Consider the following 19,503-nt stretch of genomic DNA (forward strand, 5'->3'; position numbering starts at 1 on the left):
GGAGGAGGGTGATTTACACTCACGGGGTGGAGGAGGGTGATTTACACTCACAGGGTGGAGGAGGGTGATTTACACTCACAGGGTGGAGGAGGGTGATTTACACTCACGGGGTGGAGGAGGGTGATTTACACTCACAGGGTGGAGGAGGGTGATTTACACTCACAGGGTGGAGGAGGGTGATTTACACTCACGGGGTGGAGGAGGGCGATTTACAGCTCACAGGGTGGAGGAGGGTGATTTACACTCACGGGGTGGAGGAGGGCGATTTACACTCACAGGGTGGAGGAGGGTGATTTACACTCACAGGGTGGAGGAGGGTGATTTACACTCACAGGGTGGAGGAGGGCGATTTACACTCACAGGGTGGAGGAGGGTGATTTACACTCACGGGGTGGAGGAGGGTGATTTACACTCACGGGGTGGAGGAGGGTGATTTACACTCACAGGGTGGAGGAGGGCGATTTACACTCACAGGGTGGAGGAGGGTGATTTACACTCACAGGGTGGAGGAGGGTGATTTACACTCACGGGGTGGAGGAGGGTGATTTACACTCACGGGGTGGAGGAGGGTGATTTACACTCACAGGGTGGAGGAGGGCGATTTACACTCAGGGTGGAGGAGGGCGATTTACACTCACAGGGTGGAGGAGGGCGATTTACACTCACAGGGTGGAGGAGGGCGATTTACAGCTCGGGGTGGAGGAGGGTGATTTACACTCACAGGGTGGAGGAGGGCGATTTACAGCTCGGGGTGGAGGAGGGTGATTTACACTCACGGGGTGGAGGAGGGTGATTTACACTCACGGGGTGGAGGAGGGTGATTTACACTCACAGGGTGGAGGAGGGTGATTTACAGCTCGGGGTGGAGGAGGGCGATTTACACTCACAGGGTGGAGGAGGGTGATTTACACTCACGGGGTGGAGGAGGGTGATTTACACTCACGGGGTGGAGGAGGGCGATTTACAGCTCACAGGGTGGAGGAGGGTGATTTACACTCACGGGGTGGAGGAGGGTGATTTACACTCACGGGGTGGAGGAGGGTGATTTACACTCACAGGGTGGAGGAGGGCGATTTACAGCTCGGGGTGGAGGAGGGCGATTTACACTCACAGGGTGGAGGAGGGTGATTTACACTCACGGGGTGGAGGAGGGCGATTTACACTCACAGGGTGGAGGAGGGTGATTTACACTCACAGGGTGGAGGAGGGCGATTTACACTCACAGGGTGGAGGAGGGTGATTTACACTCACAGGGTGGAGGAGGGTGATTTACAGCTCGGGGTGGAGGAGGGCGATTTACACTCAGGGTGGAGGAGGGTGATTTACACTCACAGGGTGGAGGAGGGTGATTTACACTCAGGGTGGAGGAGGGCGATTTACACTCAGGGTGGAGGAGGGTGATTTACACTCACAGGGCGGAGGAGGGTGATTTACACTCAGGGTGGAGGAGGGTGATTTACACTCACGGGGTGGAGGAGGGTGATTTACACTCACTGGGTGGAGGAGGGTGATTTACACTCACCGGGTGGAGGAGGGTGATTTACACTCACTGGGTGGAGGAGGGTGATTTACACTCAGGGTGGAGGAGGGTGATTTACAGCTCACAGGGTGGAGGAGGGTGATTTACACTCACGGGGTGGAGGAGGGTGATTTACACTCACTGGGTGGAGGAGGGTGATTTACACTCACCGGGTGGAGGAGGGTGATTTACACTCACCGGGTGGAGGGGGGTGATTTACACTCACGGGGTGGAGGAGGGTGATTTACACTCACAGGGTGGAGGAGGGCGATTTACAGCTCACAGGGTGGAGGATGGGAAAGATTTTTTCTCACTTAGTGTTCTCTTAAACCACCCCCACCAACCCACTTGTCAAGTGCTCGCAGATGCTCTATGAGAGGAACTTATTTTGAATATAGGTTGAAGCTGTCTCTATAATCCATGCATATACACTGTCTCGGATATAATTTTTGTCCTTTATTAATGGTGTCTGTGTTCCATTTGAAACCCTGCCACAGAATCTCACTCACTTTTGCCTACCTTCATCTTTGTCTAGGTGCTGGGCACCCTATGAAACCCCATCGCCTGTCTCTCACACACAGTTTGGTTCTGCACTATGGACTTTACAAGAAAATGATGGTATGTGTCGTGATTCTAGCTGCAGTTATGTTTCATAGAATTACATAGAACCTACAGCGCAGGAACAGGCAGTTCGGCCGAACGGGTCTATGCGGGTGTTTATACTCCTCTCGAGCCTCCTCCCGCCCTATTGACCTCTTCCCGCCATGCCCAATTATCCCTCTATTCCCTTCTCCCTTGTGTTCCTTGATAAAGACTATGTCTAATGCAGCCATTAATGATCAGGATCCTAACTGAATTAGCCATTTAATCTGGATCGTGCACATGCTTGTTCGTGACTGGAGCTGTTTAAAAGAGAGACATAAAGGGTAAATTGCTCCTGGATAGAGCAGTCATTGCTTAACAAAGATAAGACTACTTTAAAGTTATTGGATTTGAGGTGGACATTTCATTATTTGAAAGGGGATGAAAATTTTGGTCAAGAGTCTGAACTACTGTTATGTGTTTGTCACAAAGATAATGTTTTAACTGGTGGACGAATATTAATCAAATAACGCTTTTATTTGCTGGTAATGTATTTTTTAATTAATTCTTGGGATGTGGGGGTCACTGGCAAGGCCAGCATTTATTGCCCATCCCTAATTACCCCTTGAGGTGGTGGGCCGTCTTCTTGAACCACTGCAGCCCATGTGGTGGAGGTGCTCCCACAGTGCTGTTAGGGCGGGATTTCCAGGATTTTGACCAAGCGACGATGAAGGAACAACCGAGTCAGCACGGTGAGAGACTCGGAGGGGAACTATTCCTGCATCTCATTGAAACATATAACACATAAGATTCTGAGGGGGCTTGACAGGGTAGATGCTGAGAGATTGTTTCCCCTGGCTGGAGAGTCTAGAACTAGGGAGCATAGTCGCAGGATAAGGGGTCGACCATTCAAGACTGAGATGAGGAATTTCTTCACGCAGAGGGTTGTGAATGTTTGGAATTCTCTACCCCAGAGGGCTGTGGATGCTGAGTCATTGAATATATTCAAGGCTGAGACGGATAGATTTTTGGATTCTGGAGGAATCAAGGGATATGGGGATCGGGCGGGAAAGTGGAGTTGAGGTCGAAGATCAGCCATGATCTGATTGAATGGCGGAGCAGGCTCGAGGGGCTGTGTGGCCTATCCCTGCTCCTATTTCTTATGTTCTTATAACTCAGTGCTAGGACTACTTTTGTTCACTGTACATGTGGATGATTTGGACTTGGGAATAGGGAACACAGTCTCAACATTTGCTGACGACACAAAAGTCAGAGGTTTGGCAAACATTGAGGAGGGCTCTAAAATACTTCAGGATGATGTAAGTTAGTGGGATGGGCACACAAGTGGCAGATGCAGTATAATGAGGACAAGTGTGAGGTAATACATTTTGAGAGTAAAAAAAACAAGGAATGGGTGTATACACTCAATGGAAAGATGCAGAAGGCTGTGGGTGAACAGAGAGACCTGTGTGTTCAACTACATGCCCTGACAATGTGAGTGCAAGTATTGGGTTTTATAAATAGGAGCAGAGAGGGAAGCAAAGAAAGGAGTGGTGGGGGGTGTGGCAGTATTGATTAAGGAGAATATTGCAGTGCTGGAGAGAGAGGATGTCCTGGAGGGGTCAAGGACAGAATCTATTTGGTTAGAGTTAAGGAACAATAGAGGTGCTATTACACTACTGGGTGTATTCTATAGGCCACCAACTAACGGGAAGGATCTAGAGGAGCAAATTTGCAGGGAAATTACAGAGAGGTGCAAGAACTACAGAATAGTGATAATGGGGGACTTCAACTATCCTAATATAGACTGGGATAGTAATAGTGTAAAGGGGCAAAGAGTGTTCTAAAGTGTGTTCAAGAGAACTTTCTTGATCAGTGTGTTTCCGGCCCAACGAGGAAGGAGGCATTGCGGGATCTGGGTCTGTGGAATGAAATGGGCCAATGGAGAAAGTGTCAGTGGGGAACATTTCGGGAATAATGATCATAATATCATCAGGTTTAGATTAGTCTAACCCTAACCCTTCTTTGAGGAGACTGTTGGAGCATTTTTAAAAATTCATTCTCGGGATGTGTGCGTCACTGGCAGAGCTGGCAATTATTGCCCATCCCTAGCTTCCATTGAAAAGGTGGTGGTGGCCTGTTGTTATTACCTCCTCCCTAGCCCAGGGGCCACGAACCCACTTGTAACATCTTTACCACGTCTCTGGCTGCGATCAGCTCGCTCCACACAGACCAGGCATCGAATGTGCAACCTTCCGAGACTGTGAGGTTGAGTTGCACACTGCCTCGACCTGTTGACCCATTGAGGGACTAGTCTGTGTGTGTCTTTCATTGTATGGACCCAATATTTGACTTTGAATGGAACATTATTAGCAGGAATATTTAACCATAATTGGCAATTGGGGGCTAGTTAGAACGGAGTCTGAAACAGAAACCTTGGATGATTGTTTTATTTCCAACAGGTATTTAAACCGTACCAGGCCTCCCAGCACGACATGTGCAGGTTTCATTCTGAAGATTATATTGACTTCCTGCAGAGAGTGAGTCCGAACAACATGCAGGGCTTCACCAAGAGCCTGAACACCTTCAACGTGGGAGATGATTGGTAAGAAAGAGCCAAGGAGGTGTGCTTAAAGCAGCAAATTGTCTCTGCCGGGGCTGCTGCTTGTTGTTTAATTTGTGATGTCTCTGTATCTAATATTTACGATTTTCAGGTACAGTCCCCACCACTTACACCGTCCCTGTTCATCCCAGACAGCCGCCTATATCGGGCAAAGGGCGCTGACCACTTGCCATCACCATAGGCCGCTTAAACCGTATTAAAGGGGCCGGCTATTTCGGGCAGTTGGAGCAGTTGTTCGTGGGGGGAGTTGGTGATCACCTTCCATCCCCCACTGCCCTTCACCCTGACGTCCTATTTTATTGTGTAGGAATCACCCCCTTATTAATTTCTGAAAGACATTCAAAAACACGGCTCAGCAGTGCAGTACACTCTACACTGATTAGTTGGTTATAGTGATCGATTGGGCTGCTGGCCAGATTGATCACTATAACTGCATTCCATGAGCATCTGGCAGAAGATCAGTCCGACTGCCTGGCAAAGTAACACATCGACGGTGTTGCATTCGAGCTGTTACTGCTTTGCATTCTAACTTGGTGCAGGCAGACGTGGGATGGGAGGGGAGGGGAGGGGTTGTACGGGTACTGCACCTCCTAAGAATACACCGATACTTCATAAATGTCAAAACTACGTGTCGTGTTCAGCAAAAATGGTCATAGGAAGTTTGCTGACCTGAATTACAATGAACAATTGTTAATCTGTTAATGTTGAGTGGAACTGATAGCTCGGTTGGTGAGGTGTCTCCAGGTTTAACTTCCACTTGTCTGGGACCTAAAATTCACGCAGCCAGCTCAGCCTCCGAGTGACCTAACGCCTTTCTTTACTAGCACTGTGGAGCTACGGACTGCCAATGAAACGCACATTGGCTGCTTGAAACTGAATGAAACCGTTTTGTGTTTTCAGTCCTGTCTTTCCGGGATTGTTCGAGTTCTGTTCGCGATACACAGGAGCCTCTCTACAAGGAGCAACGCAATTAAACAACAAGGTAACCACAAAATATATATCAATACCAAAGCATGTATATCTATTCAGGAATGTGACTTGGAATTTAGGGGCAGTCGTATCATATGTTAGTCTCTGTTGTGGATGGTCCTCTAGCTCACTCCGGACACTGCAGTCTCCTGCCTCTGGTTTGGTTGCATACTCCTGACTATTTTGAATTCTCCAGCATCGCTCTTCAGTACAGCTCCTAGTCTCCCTGCCTCTCTTCCTCTATCTCCTGCCTGCCTCCTCCCTTACTCCATGTGTTTCCCACTCTCCTCCCTGGCTCCCTCCTCCTTTTGCCCTCTCATGCTCTCTGTCTACCGCCTGCCCCCCCCCCCCCCCCCGCCCCCGGCCCGGTGTCCCCCCTCTAACTGTTAAAGTGGTAGAGTTAAGTACAGCCTGTTGACTCATGTCTCTTTGTCTTTTAAGGTGTGTGATATTGCGATTAATTGGGCCGGAGGACTTCACCATGCCAAGAAATTCGAGGTACAGCATTATACGATACTGGTTGAAGTACAGCACTCCTGGACTTGCGATCTAAAACCTTTCCTCAATCATTTTTCTTTCCTTAGGCTTCTGGGTTCTGTTACGTGAACGATATTGTCATTGGAATCCTTGAACTGCTAAAGTAAGAAATTTTCAGAATTATATTTCAAATAGTGCAGGAGATACAGTGTCGATATTTTTCTCTGATTGTCGTTTGCAAGTACGGTGCAATCCCAATTATCGGTACTCTGGTTTTCTGCCTTTCCTACATGACAACAGTGATTACACTTCAAAAGCATTTCATTGGTTGTAAAGCCCTTTGGGATGTCCTGAGGTTGTGAAAGGCGCTATATAATTGCAAGTTCGTTCTTCATTTTTTTCTTTTATCTGTGGGACATTTTCCAGCTTGTGAGAGACCGGTGGGAATTAGGCCTATCAACAATTTTTTTTCTTCTTTCTTCACTTGCCTTCACTCATCTCCCATGGGTACGGTAGCCTAGTGGTTCTAGTACTGGACTAGCAGCCCAGAGGTTGTGAGTTCAAATCCCACCAGGGGCAAGTTGTGAAACTAAATTCAGTAAATCATAGAAGCATAGAGTGGTTACAGCATGGAAGGAGGCCATTCGGCCCATCCAATCCGCGCCGGCTCTATTCAAGAGCAATCCAGCTAGTCCCACTCCCCCACCCTATCCCCGTAGCCCTGCAAATTTTTTCCTTTCAAGTACTTATCCAATTCCGTTTTGTAGGCCATGATTGAATCTGCCTCCACCACCCGCCCCCAGGCAGATCCTAACCACTCGCTGTGTAAAAAAGTTTTCCTCATGTCTTCTGCCAATCACCTTAAATCTATGTCCTCTGATTCTTGAACCTTCCGCCAATGGGAACAGTTTCTCTCTATCTACTCTGTCTAAACCCTTCATGATTTTGAATACCTCTATCAAATCGCCTCGCAGCCTTCTCTGTTCCAAGGAGAACAATCACAGCTTCTCCAGTCTATCTATGTAACTGAAGTCCCTCATCCCTGGAATCATTCTAGTAAATCCCTTCTGCACCCTCTCTAAGGCCTTCACATCTTTTCTAAAGTGCGATGCCCAGAACTGGACACAATACTCCAGTTGTGGCCGAACCAGTGTTTTATAAAGGTTCATCATGTACTTTTGTATTCTATGCCTCTATTTATAAAGCCCAGGATCCCGTATGCTTTTTTAACCACTTTCTCAACCTGCCCTGCCACTTTCAACGATTTGTGCACTTATATCCCCAGATCTCTCTGTTCCTGTACCCCTTTTAGAGATGTGCCCTTTAGTTTATATTGCTTCTCCTCATTTTTCCTACCGAAATGCACCACCTCGCATTTTTCTGCATTAAATTTCATCTGCCACGTGTCCGCCCATGCCACCGGCCTGTCTATATCCTCTTGAAGTCTATCACTATCCTCCTCACTGTTCACTACACTTCCAAGTTTTGTGTCGTCTGCAGATTTTGAAATTGTGCCCTGTACACCCAAGTCATTAATATATATCAAGAAAAGCAATAGTCCCAGCACCGACCCCTGGGGAACACCACTGTACACCTCTCCCCACTCCGAAAAACAACTGTTCACCACTACTCTCTGTTTCCTGTCCCTTAGCCAATTCTGTATCCATGTTGCTACTGCCCCCTTTATTCCATGGGCAGCAATCTTGATGACAAGCCTACCGTGCGGCACTTTATCAAACACCTTTTGAAAGTCCATGTACACCACATCAACTGCATTGCCCTCATCTACTCTCTCTGTTACCTTATCAAAAAACTCTTATCAAGTTAGTTAAACACTATTTGCCTTTAACAAATCTGTGCTGGCTTTCCCTAATCAATCCACCCTCGTCCAAATGACTGCTAATTCTGTCCAGGATTATCGTTCCTAAAAGTTTCCCCACTCCTGAGGTTAAACTGGCCTATTGTTGCTTGCTTTATCCTTACACCCTTTTTTGAACAAGGTTGTAACATTTGCAATTCTCCGGTCTTCTGACACCACCCCCGTATCTAAGGATGTTTGGAAGATTATGGCCAGTACCTCTGCAATTTCCCCCCTTACTTCCCTCAGGACCTAGGATGCATCCCATCCGGACAGGGTGAGTTACTTACTTTAAGTACAGCTAGCTTTTCAAGTACCTCTATCAATTTTTAGCCCATCCAGTACCAACTCTATCATCTTTTACTGAGACTCTGACAGCAACTTCCTTGGTAAAGACAGATTCAAAGTACTGATTTAGTACCTCGGCCATCCCCTCTGCCTCCATGAGTAGATCATCTTTTTGGTCCTTAATTGGCCCCACCCCTCCTCTTACTACCTGTTTACTGTTTACAGCCTGTAGAAGACTTGGATTCCCTTTTATGTTGGCCGCCAGTCTATTCTCATACTCTCTCTTTGCCCCTCTTATTTCCTTTTTCACTTCCCCTCTGAACTTTCTATATTCTGCCTCGTTCTCACTTGTGTTATCAAGCTGACACCTGTCATACGCCCCATTTTTCCGCTTTATCTTACTCTTTATCTCTTTTGTCATCCAGGGAGCCCCAGCTTTGGTTGCCCTACCTTTCTCCCTCGTGGGAATGTACCTTGTCTGTACCCTAACCATCTTTTTAAAGGCCGCCCATTGTTCAGTTATAGTTTTGCCTGCCAATCTTTGGTTCCAATTTACCTGGGCCAGATTTGTCCTCATCCCCCTGAAATTGGCCCTCCGACAATTGAGTATTTTTACTTTAGAATGGTCCATGTCCTTTTCCATAGCTCTTTTTTTATTTGTTCATGGGATGTGGGCGTCGCTGGCGAGGCCGGCATTTATTGCCCATCCCTAATTGCCCTTGAGAAGGTGGTGGTGAGCCGCCGCCTTGAACCGCTGCAGTCCGTGTGGTGAAGGTTCTCCCACAGTGCTGTACTTTTCGTAGCGAGATTGTACAACTGAGTGGTTTGCTAGGCCATTTCAGAGGGCGATTAAGAATCAACCGCATTGCTGTGGGTCTGGAGTCACAAATAGGCCAGACCGGTTAAGGACGGCAGGTTTCCTTCCCTAAAGGACATTAGTGAGCCAGATGGGTTTTTATGACAATCTGGTAGTTTCATGGCCACCATTACTGATACTAGTATTTTTTTTTATTTCCAGATTTTTATTTAATTGATTTTTTTAAAATTCCCCAGCTGCCGTGGCGGGATTTGAACTCATGACTTCGGATTATTAGTCCAGGCCTCTGGATTACTAGTCCAATAGCATAACCACTTTGCTACCATACCCATATTCTAAACCTTATGATACTATGATCGCTGCTCCCTAATTACTCCCCCACTGACACTTGCTCCGCTTGGCCCGCCTCATTTCTCAGAACCAAATCCAGCAATGCCTCCTTCCTCATTGGGCCGGAGCCATACTGGTCAAGGAAGTTCTCCTGAACACACTTCAAAAATTCCCCCTCCTCTTTGCCCCTTATTATTACTATCCAAGTCTAAATTAGGATAGTTGAAGTCCTCTGTTATCACTGCTCTATAGCTTTTGCACCTCTAATTTCCCTGCACGTTTGCTCCTCTAGATCCTTCCCACTAGTTGGTGGCCTATAGAATACACCCAGTAGTGTAATGGCACCTCTTTTAATTCTGATGATTTATGGGCTGGCACCAGGAAAATGACCATGACAGTTTCAATCGGGTTGTTGTAAAAACCCAACGGGTTCACTAATGTCCTTTAGGGAAGAAAACCTGCCGTCCTTACCCGGTCTGGGCCTGTATGAGACTCCAGTCCCACACGATGTGGTTGATTCTTAATGCCCTTGGGGCAACGAGGGATGGGCAATAAACACATTGCCTTCCCCACATTTCGATAACATAATAATAAACGCTCCTGCCTGTGACATCAGCTGGTGTTAACAGAACTAATCTATCTGGATTGAAGCTCCCCTCTCGCCAGCCTGTGACTTGTGCGGCATACCAGCGGCCACAACGGACGGGTGTTAAAGACCCCAGGGCGCTATTTCCAAGAAGAGCAAGGGAGTTCTCCCCGGTGTCTTGGAGCCAGTATTTATCCCTCAACCATCATCACTAAAACAGATTAACTAGTCATTCAGCTCACTGCCACGTTCCTACAGGCTGGGTCACCGTGCTTCAAAGTAATTCATTTCTGACAGAATATAAATTCAAGCCTATCTCTCCAATGATTTTTAAAGATCCTTTTTGCACCTCTAAATCTGTGTCAAATCCAGTGTCCGTTTTTGGATCTTGTACTCTGCAGGGAAGAAGTGATTTCTGAACTCGAGTAATGTAATGATTTGTTCGCTGCAGGTACCATCCGCGTGTCCTGTACATCGACATTGATATTCATCACGGGGATGGGGTGCAGGAGGCCTTTTACCTCACTGACCGAGTAATGACTGTATCCTTCCACAAATACGGGAACTACTTTTTCCCAGGAACAGGTGAGACTTCAGGGGCCAGTGGGAAATAGAATTTGGCAAAAAGGTTTTCTTAAAAAAACAACCAACTGCCAGGGTTTCATACTTGCAATTCCCGCCTGGAAAATTGACTCTGGCTATCCGGAGAATCCGACAGCCTCTACAGAAAGTGAATGCTGACTGAGAGAAAAGCTCAGTGCTGCAGGAAAGCGTCACCACATTTATTGAATTTCCGGTAAATTGTAGAATCATATAGCACGGAAGGAGGCCGTTCGGCCCATCGTGCCTGTGCCGGCTGATTGTAGCCAGTGTCACAGGTGTATAGGCTTGGCTCAGTTGGTAGAACTCTCCTCTTCAAGTCAGAATGCGTATCAAGTTCTACTCCAGGACATGAGTGCATTGACCGACACTCCAGTGCAGTACCGAGGGAGTGCTGCACTGTCGGAGGTGCTGTCCTTTGGATGAGCTGTTAAACCGAGGCTCCCTGTCCCCCTGTGGATGGTAGCCATCGTCTGGCCTGTTCAAAGAAGAGCAGGGAGCCCTTCTGGTGTCCTGGCCAACATTCCTCACTCACTCACTGTCAGTCAGCCAGCCAGCCTCCCCCACTATAAAACAGATTAACCAGTCACTCATCGCTGGGAACCTGGCATAAAAACAGAAAATGCTGGAAATGTGCAACAAGTCAGCCTCGGAAAGGGAAAGAAACGGGCTAGTGTTTGGGGTTCAGGTTTTCAGGACTTTACGTCTGCACTAGAAATTTTAACCACCTATTTCTTTCTTTCCAAATGCCAACAGACCTGCATTTTCAGCATTTTTGGGTTTTTATTTGATTTCCAAAACTTTGCCGTTTATTTCTTACCTTTAAACATTTTTTTTAACGTTGAATAAAGGATTGGTTGGCTGAAATAAGAACAGAAATTACTGGAAGTACACAGCAGATCAGTCTTTGTGAAGAGAGGGGACAGGTTATGGCATTCCTGATGTCATCGTTGCATAGGCTAGGTTTGTAATCCCTCAAGTATAGAGGATTGAGGGGGTAGATCGAGAGAAACTATTTACTCTGGTGGGAGTGTCCAGAACAAGAGGGTATAATAAAATTAGAGCCGGGCCATTCAGAGGTGATGTCAGGAAGCACTTCTTCACACAAAGGGGAGTGGAAATCTGGAACTCTTTCCCCCCCCCCCCAAAAAGCTGTTGAGGCTGGGGGTCAATTGAAAATTTTAAAGCTGAGATTGATGGATTTTTGTTGGGTGAGGGGATTAAGGGTTATGGAACCAAGGCGGGTAAATGGAGTTAAGATACAGATCAGTCATGATCTAATTGAATGGCAGAACAGGCTCGAGGGACTGAATGGCCTCCTCCTGATCCTGTGCTTCCAAAGTTCATTTCTTTTCAGATTTTCATTGTGTGGTTTTTTTTTTAAGTAAGGCTGTTCTTTATATTTTGGGTGGATTGTGAAGGGTGATGTGTTTGAAATTCTGTTCGCAGGTGACATGTATGAAGTTGGAGCTGAAAGCGGGAGGTATTATTGCCTGAATGTTCCACTCCGAGACGGAATCGATGACCAAAGTAAGGGAGGAGCATTCAATCCCTCTCAGTCACTCACTGCCGTAAATATCTATCCAATTCTCCTTTAAATCTTTCCACGGTATCTGCTCCCTCGAGCAGTCCACGTGAAAAAAAATCATCATTGCGATGTGGCAAGGCCGCACATTTATCGCCCATCCCTGTTGCCCCGAGTTTGATACGCTTCAGAGGGCAGTTAAGAATTGGCATGGGGACTGGAGTCACATGTAGGCCCAGACCGGGTAAGGACGACAGGCTTCCTTCCCTAAAGGACATTAGTGAACCAGTTGGGTTTTTACGACAATCCAACAGCTTTACGGTCACTTTTACTGATACCAGCTTTTTATTTCCAGATTTATTTTAAACTGAATTCAACTTCCCAAACTGCCCTGGTGGGATTTGAACTCACGTTCTCTAGCTTACTAGTCTAGTAACACAACCACTACACTGCCTTTATTGGGTCAGTGCTGCTGTAGATGCGGTAAGATGCTGATAATGAGACTTGTGTAGATGAGGTGACCCATAAGGGTGTGCAGTGTGTTTGAACAGTCCGTGCACCCACATGCTGCAGGATGCCGACTCTTGCAATAAATCCACAGCGGGATGGTGAAAATAAGAGTTACTAATAGAGCTGCAAGCATCTGATGCAGCAAAAATGTTCAGCCCACATATTATATTTAAAACTACACTGGATCACAGGCACAATGTTCAATTTTTCACTAACTGAATAGAGAGGGTAAATCCGGAAGAATAGGACGCAGCTCAAAGGGTGTGAGGGGCATGTTGAGGGCAGACATCAGGAAGTATTGCTTCAGACAGCTAAAACATGTTGCCAGGATACGGGAATCATTTAAGAAACCAAAGGACACAGATTTAAGCTAATTGGCAAAAGAATCGGGGCAGATGAGAATTTTTTTTAACGCAGCGAGTTGTGATGATCTGGAATGTGCTGCCTGAAAGGGCGGTGGAAGCAGATTCAATAGTAACTTTCAAAAGGAAATTGGATGTGTACTATAAGGAAAAGTTTGCAGCGCTATGGGGAAAGAGCAGGGGAGTGGATCTAATTGGATAGCTCTTTCAAAGAGCTAGCACGGGTACGATGGGCCGAAGGGCCTCCTTTTGTACTGTAAGATTCTATGAAGCGGCTGGATGCTGTTATGGGGAGATGGTAGAGTTGGTGGTCTAGAATGATGAGAATAAATGGGCTGTAGGGCAGCTTTCATCCCAGTCCATCTTGTGAAGTTTTCTTAAATGAAAGCGTGCACAATAGTAGGGAAGTATTGGCAAAAGTAAATATAGTACGATGTTGTCAGTAGGGTTTCGGTAAAGTCAGGGTCCTCGCTCCTGATTGTAGAATTACATAGAATTTTACAGCAGAGAAACAGGCCATTTGGCCCAACAGATCTATGCCAGTGTTTATGCTCCACACGAGCCTCCTCCCTCCCTACGGCGTGGACTCGATGGGTCAAATGGCCTCCTCCCGTGCTGTAACCTTTCAATGATTCTATACTTCATCTCACCCTATCAGGATACCCTTCTATTCCTTTCTCCCTCGTGTTTATCGACTTCCCCTTAACTGCATCAATGCTATTCACTTCAACCACTCCTTGTGGGAGCGAGTTCCACATTCTCACCACTCTCTGGGTAAAGAAGTTTCTCCTGAATTTCCCATTGGATTTATTAGTGACTATCTTATATTTATGACCCCTAGTTCTGGTCTCCCCCCACACTGTACGTCTACTCTATCAAACCCTTTCATGATTTTAAAGACCTCTATCGGGACTCCCTTCAGCCTGTTCAGCCTTTCGATAGATTGCCGTCACATATAGATATATGCATGAGAAGTTTAAAACTATCCAAGGCTGTCTTATATGACGACAGTTACAGCCTTACAGATATTGCAGGTTAGCTACATTTGCAGGTTTTTTTAATTCTAAGGTTTAACTGCAGAACTTAATATAAATGAATTATTTTTGTAAAGTGATTTCCCTTATTTCTCGATCGTAATCTCCAACAATCTGGACAGATCTGGTGCGATAGACTCCGGGGTAGGGGCAGGGGTTGCACCAAGTTTGAATGCCCCTGTTATAAACTTAATAGCACGCCAGTGGAAATGGCCTTGTGTTCTGATTTTCAGTGGCCTCTTTCATTTGGGTTTTCAGGCTACAGGCTCCTGTTCCAGCCAGTTATCAAACAGGTTGTGGATTTCTATCAGCCCACGTGTATGGTGCTCCAAGTAAGTTTACATTTTTTTTTTCTTAGTGTCTGCTGCTTCACCGTCCTCTCTGCACCCCATAAGCTTTCTCAGAAGTGCAGTTGCCAAACTCACCTTCAGTTTGATAGGAAAGGACAGTGTTGGTAGCTGAGGTGCCTGTTTCACAGTCGTGTGGTCTCTCACTCGCAGGATGAAATCTGCGTGTAGTCAGCTGTGGGCTGGGGTCGCTGTGTGGTTGCACTACTCCTCCCCTTGTGAGGGGAGCTGACCACCGCTTCATCCCACAGCAACGGTGGAGTGACGCTGCTAGAATTGTAAATTTTGTAATATGATGTTACCTGTATGCCAAGGATGAATTCTTGGACACAGAATCAAACACCTGCCGTTAATTCAAAATTAAATGTTACACATTCGTGGCCAACTCCGAGATCACAAAGGATGCTTCTCTGCGGAAGATACACACATTACATTCAGTTGCACTCAACCCTTCAGATGTCGCCCGTCTTCATCTCCCAACCTGACATTACAGTGGTCTTCCTTTTAAGATCAGCCATAAGGTCATTACATCACCTGCTCCATCACCTCCCTTCAATCTTGGTTTTATAATCGGTATTATTAGCTCAACACATCAAAAGGCTCCACAGCACGATCTTGGCACAGAACATAAACCACCTTTTTTTTTACTTGTACAGGAAAGGATAAATATATAGATGTATCCATGAGAAAGCTATTTTATATGATAACTGTTTCAACCTGACAGATATTTTAAAAAATTTATTCATTCATGGGACGTGGGCGTCGCTGGCGAGGCCGGCATTTATTGCCCATCCTTAATTGCCCTTGAGAAGGTGGTGGTGAGCCACCTTCTTGAACCGCTGCAGTCCGTGTGGTGAAGGTTCTCCCACAGTGCTGTTAGGAAGGGAGTTCCAGGATTTTGACCCAGCGACGATGAAGGAACGGTGATATATTTCCAAGTCGGAATGGTGTGTGACTTGGAGGGGAACGTGCAGGTGGTGTTGTTCCCATGTGTCTGCTGCCCTTGTCCTTCTAGGTGGTAGAGGTCGCGGGTTTGGGAGGTGCTGTCGAAGAAGCCTTGGCGAGTTGCTGCAGTGCATCCTGTGGATGGTACACACTGCAGCCACAGTGCGCCGGTGGTGAAGGGAGTGAATGTTTATGGTGGTGGATGGGGTGCCAATCAAGCGGGCTGCTTTGTCCTGGATGGTGTCGAGCTTCTTGAGTGTTGTTGGAGCTGCACTCATCCAAGCAAGTGGAGAGCATTCCATCACACTCCTGACTTGTGCCTTGTAGATGGTGGAAAGGCTTTGGGGAGTCAGGAGGTGAGTCACTCGCTGCAGAATACCCAGTCTCTGACCTGCTTTTGTAGCCACAGTATTTATATGGCTGGTCCAGTTAAGTTTCTTGTCAATGGTGACCCCCAGGATGTTGATGGTGGGGGATTTGGCGATGGTAATGCCGTTGAATGTCAATGGGAGGCAGTTAGACTCTCTCTTGTTGGAGATGGTCACTGCCTGGCACTTGTCTGGTGCGATTAGCTGACATTGTACAGATGTTGCCTGTCTGCTACATTTGGGAGAGCATTTTGGTGGCAGTGATCATAATTCAGTTAGTTTTAGCATAGTTATGGAAAAGGATAAAGATAGAACAGGAGTTAAAAGTTCTCAATTGGGGAAAGGCCAATTTTACTAAGCTAAAAAGTGATTGAGCAAAAGTGGACTGGAAACAGCTACTTGAAGGTAAATCAGTGTCAGAGCAGTGGGAGGCATTCAAGGGGTTCAGAGTAAACATGTTCCAACAAAGAAAAAGGGTGGGGCTGCCAAATCTCAAGCCCCCTGGATGACGAGGAGCATACAGGGTAAGATAAGGCAAGAAAGGAAAGCTTATGTCAAACACCAAGAACTCAATACTACAGAAAGCCGAGAGGTGTATAAAAAGTGCAGGGGTGAAATTAAAAAGGAAATTAGGAAAGCAAAGAGAGGGCATGAAAAAATATTGGCAAGTAAAATCAAGGAAAACCTAAAAATGTTCTATAAATACATTGAGCATGAAGATAACTAAGGAAAGAGTAGGGCCTATTAGAGACCAAAAAGGTAACCTATGTGGAGGCAGAAGATGTGGGGATGGTTCTCAATGAATACTTTGAGACTGTCCTCACAAAAGAGAGGGATGATGTTTTTTTTATACATTCATGGGATGTGGGCATCGCTGGCGAGGCTGGCATTTATTGCCCATCCCTAATTACCCTTGAGATGTAGACATTGTAGTTAAGGAGGAGGCGTGTGAAATATTGGATGGGATAAATTTAGTGAGAGAGGAAGTATTAAGGGAATTAGCATCTTTGAAAGTAGAGAAATCACTAGGGCCGGATGAAATGTTTCCCAGGCTATTAAGAGAAACAAGGGAGGAAATAGTGGAGGCTCTGACCATCATTTTCCAATCCTCACTGGATACAGACGCGATGCCGGAGGATTGGAGGACTGCTAACGTTGTACCATTGTTTAAAAAGGGAGTGAGGGATCGACCAAGTAAACACAAGCCAGTCAGTCTAACCTCTGTGGTGGGCAAATTATTGGAATCAGTTCTGAGGGACAGCATAAACTGTCACTTAGAAAGGCACGGACTAATCAAGAACAGTCAGCACGGATTTGTTAAGGGGAGGTCGTGTCTGACTAACTTGATTGAATTTTTTGAGAAGGTAACAAGGAGGGTCGATGAGGGTAGTGCATTTGATATAGTCTACTTGGATTATAACAAAGCTTTTGACAAGGCCTCACATGTTTTTTTTATTCGTTCACGGAATGTGGGCGTCGCTGGCGAGGCCAGCATTTATTGCCCATCCCTAATTGCCCTCGAGAAGGTGGTGGTGAGCCGCCTTCTTCAACCGCTGCAGTCCGTGTGGTGACGGTTCTCCCACAGTGCTGTTAGGAAGGGAGTTCCAGGATTTTGACCCAGCGACAATGAAGGAACGGCGATATATTTCCAAGTCGGGATGGTGTGTGACTTGGAGGGGAACGTGCAGGTGGTGTTGTTCCCATGTGCCTGCTGCTCTTGTCCTTCTAGGTGGTAGAGGTCGCAGGTTTGGGAGGTGCTGTCGAAGAAGCCTTGGCGAGTTGCTGCAGTGCATCCTGTGGATGGTACACACTGCAGCCACAGTGCGCCGGTGGTGAAGGGAGTGAATGTTTAGTGTAGTGGATGGGGTGCCAATCAAGTGGGCTGCTTTATCTTGGATGGTGTCGAGCTTCTTGAGTGTTGTTGGAGCTGCACTCATCCAAGCAAGTGGAGAGTACTCCATCACACTCCTGACTTGTGCCTTGTCGATGGTGGAAAGGCTTTGGGGAGTCAGGAGGTGAGTCACTCGCCGCAGAATACCCAGCCTCTGACCTGCTCTCGTAGCCACAGTATTTATATGGCTGGTCCAGTTAAGTTTCTGGTCAACGGTGACCCCCAGGATGTTGATGTTGGGGGATTCGGTGATGGTAATGCCGTTGAATGTCAGGGGGAGGTGGTTAGACTCTCTCTTGTTGGAGATGGTCATTGCCTGGCACTTATCTGGCGCGAATGTTACTTGCCACTTATGAGCCCAAGCCTGGATGTTGTCCAGGTCTTGCTGCATGCGGGCTTGGACTGCTTCATTATTTGAGTGGTTGCGAATGGAACTGAACACTGTGCAGTCATCAGCGAACATCCCCATTTCTGACCTTATGATGGAGGGAAGGTCATTGATGAAGCAGCTGAAGATGGTTGGGCCGAGGACACTGCCCTGAGGAACTCCTGCAGCAATGTCCTGGGGCTGAGATGATTGGCCTCCAACAACCACTACCATCTTCCTTTGTGCTAGTATAACTCCAGCCACTGGAGAGTTTTCCCCCTGATTCCCATTGACTTCAATTTTACTAGTGCTCCTTGGTGCCACACTCGGTCAAATGCTGCCTTGATGTCAAGGGCAGTCACTCTCACCTCACCTCTGGAATTCAGCTCTTTTATCCATGTTTGGACCAACGCTGTAATGAGGTCTGGAGCCGAGTGGTCCTGGCGGAACCCAAACTGAGCATCGGTGAGTAGGTTATTGGTGAGTAAGTGCCGCTTGATAGCACTGTCGACGACACCTTCCATCACTTTGCTGATGATTGAGAGTGGACTGATGGGGCGGTAATTGGCCGGATTGGATTTGTCCTGCTTTTTGTGGACAGGACATACCTGGGCAATTTTCCACATTGTCGGGTAGATGCCAGTGTTGTAGCTCTACTGGAACAGCTTGGCTAGAGGCGCAGCTAGTTCTGGAGCACAAGTCTTCAGCACTACAGCTGGGATGTTGTCGGGGCCCATAGCCTTTGCTGTATCCAGTGCACTCAGCCGTTTCTTGATATCCCGTGGAGTGAATCGAATTGGCCGAAGACTGGCTTCTGTGATGGTGGGGATATCGGGAGGAGGCCGAGATGGATCGTCCACTCGGCACTTCTGGCTGAAGATGGTTGCAAACGCTTCAGCCTTGTCTTTTGCACTCACGTGCTGGACTCCGCCATCATTGAGGATGGGGATGTTCGCAGAGCCTCCTCCTCCCGTTAGTTGTTTAATTGTCCACCACCATTCACGACTGGATGTGGCAGGACTGCATTTAGCACAGTGGTCGTGCCACACAACATGTTGGATGGTGTCCTCAGTGCGAAGACGGGACTTCATCTCCACGAGGACTGTGCGGTGGTCACTCCCACCAATACTGTCATGGACAGATGCATTTGCGACAGGTAGATTGGTGAGGACGAGGTCAAGTAAGTTTTTCCCTCATGTTGGTTCGCTCACCACCTGCCGCAGGCCCAGTCTAGCAGCTATGTCCTTCAGGACCCGGCCAGCTCGGTCAGTAGTGGTGCTCCCGAGCCACTCTTGGTGATGGACATTGAAGTCCCCCACCCAGAGTACATTTTGTGCCCTTGCTACCCTCAGTGCTTCCTCCAAGTGGTGCTCAACATGGAGGAGGACTGATTCATCAGCTGAGGGAGGACGGTAGGTGGTAATCAGCAGGAGGTTTCCTTGCCCGTGTTTGACCTGATGCCATGAGATTTCATGGGGTCCAGAGTCAATGTTGAGGACTCCCAG

General features: G+C 47.1%; 1 protein-coding gene across 2 annotated transcripts in view; it reads left to right on the forward strand.

Annotated features, from left to right (window-relative positions):
* The window catches only part of hdac3 (histone deacetylase 3), a 48,300-nt gene that overhangs the window by 5,943 nt on the left and 22,854 nt on the right, over positions 1-19,503 (forward strand). For both annotated transcript variants that reach the window (XM_067995949.1, XM_067995950.1), the window contains exons 2-9: positions 2,055-2,137; positions 4,564-4,706; positions 5,625-5,706; positions 6,135-6,191; positions 6,278-6,333; positions 10,501-10,634; positions 12,099-12,179; positions 14,339-14,412. In XM_067995949.1, the coding sequence (XP_067852050.1) occupies positions 2,055-2,137; positions 4,564-4,706; positions 5,625-5,706; positions 6,135-6,191; positions 6,278-6,333; positions 10,501-10,634; positions 12,099-12,179; positions 14,339-14,412 (710 nt within the window). The remainder of the gene's footprint in view (positions 1-2,054; positions 2,138-4,563; positions 4,707-5,624; positions 5,707-6,134; positions 6,192-6,277; positions 6,334-10,500; positions 10,635-12,098; positions 12,180-14,338; positions 14,413-19,503) is intronic.

The sequence above is a fragment of the Heptranchias perlo genome, chromosome 14, assembly GCF_035084215.1.
Source record: "Heptranchias perlo isolate sHepPer1 chromosome 14, sHepPer1.hap1, whole genome shotgun sequence".
Lineage (NCBI taxonomy): Eukaryota > Metazoa > Chordata > Chondrichthyes > Hexanchiformes > Hexanchidae > Heptranchias > Heptranchias perlo.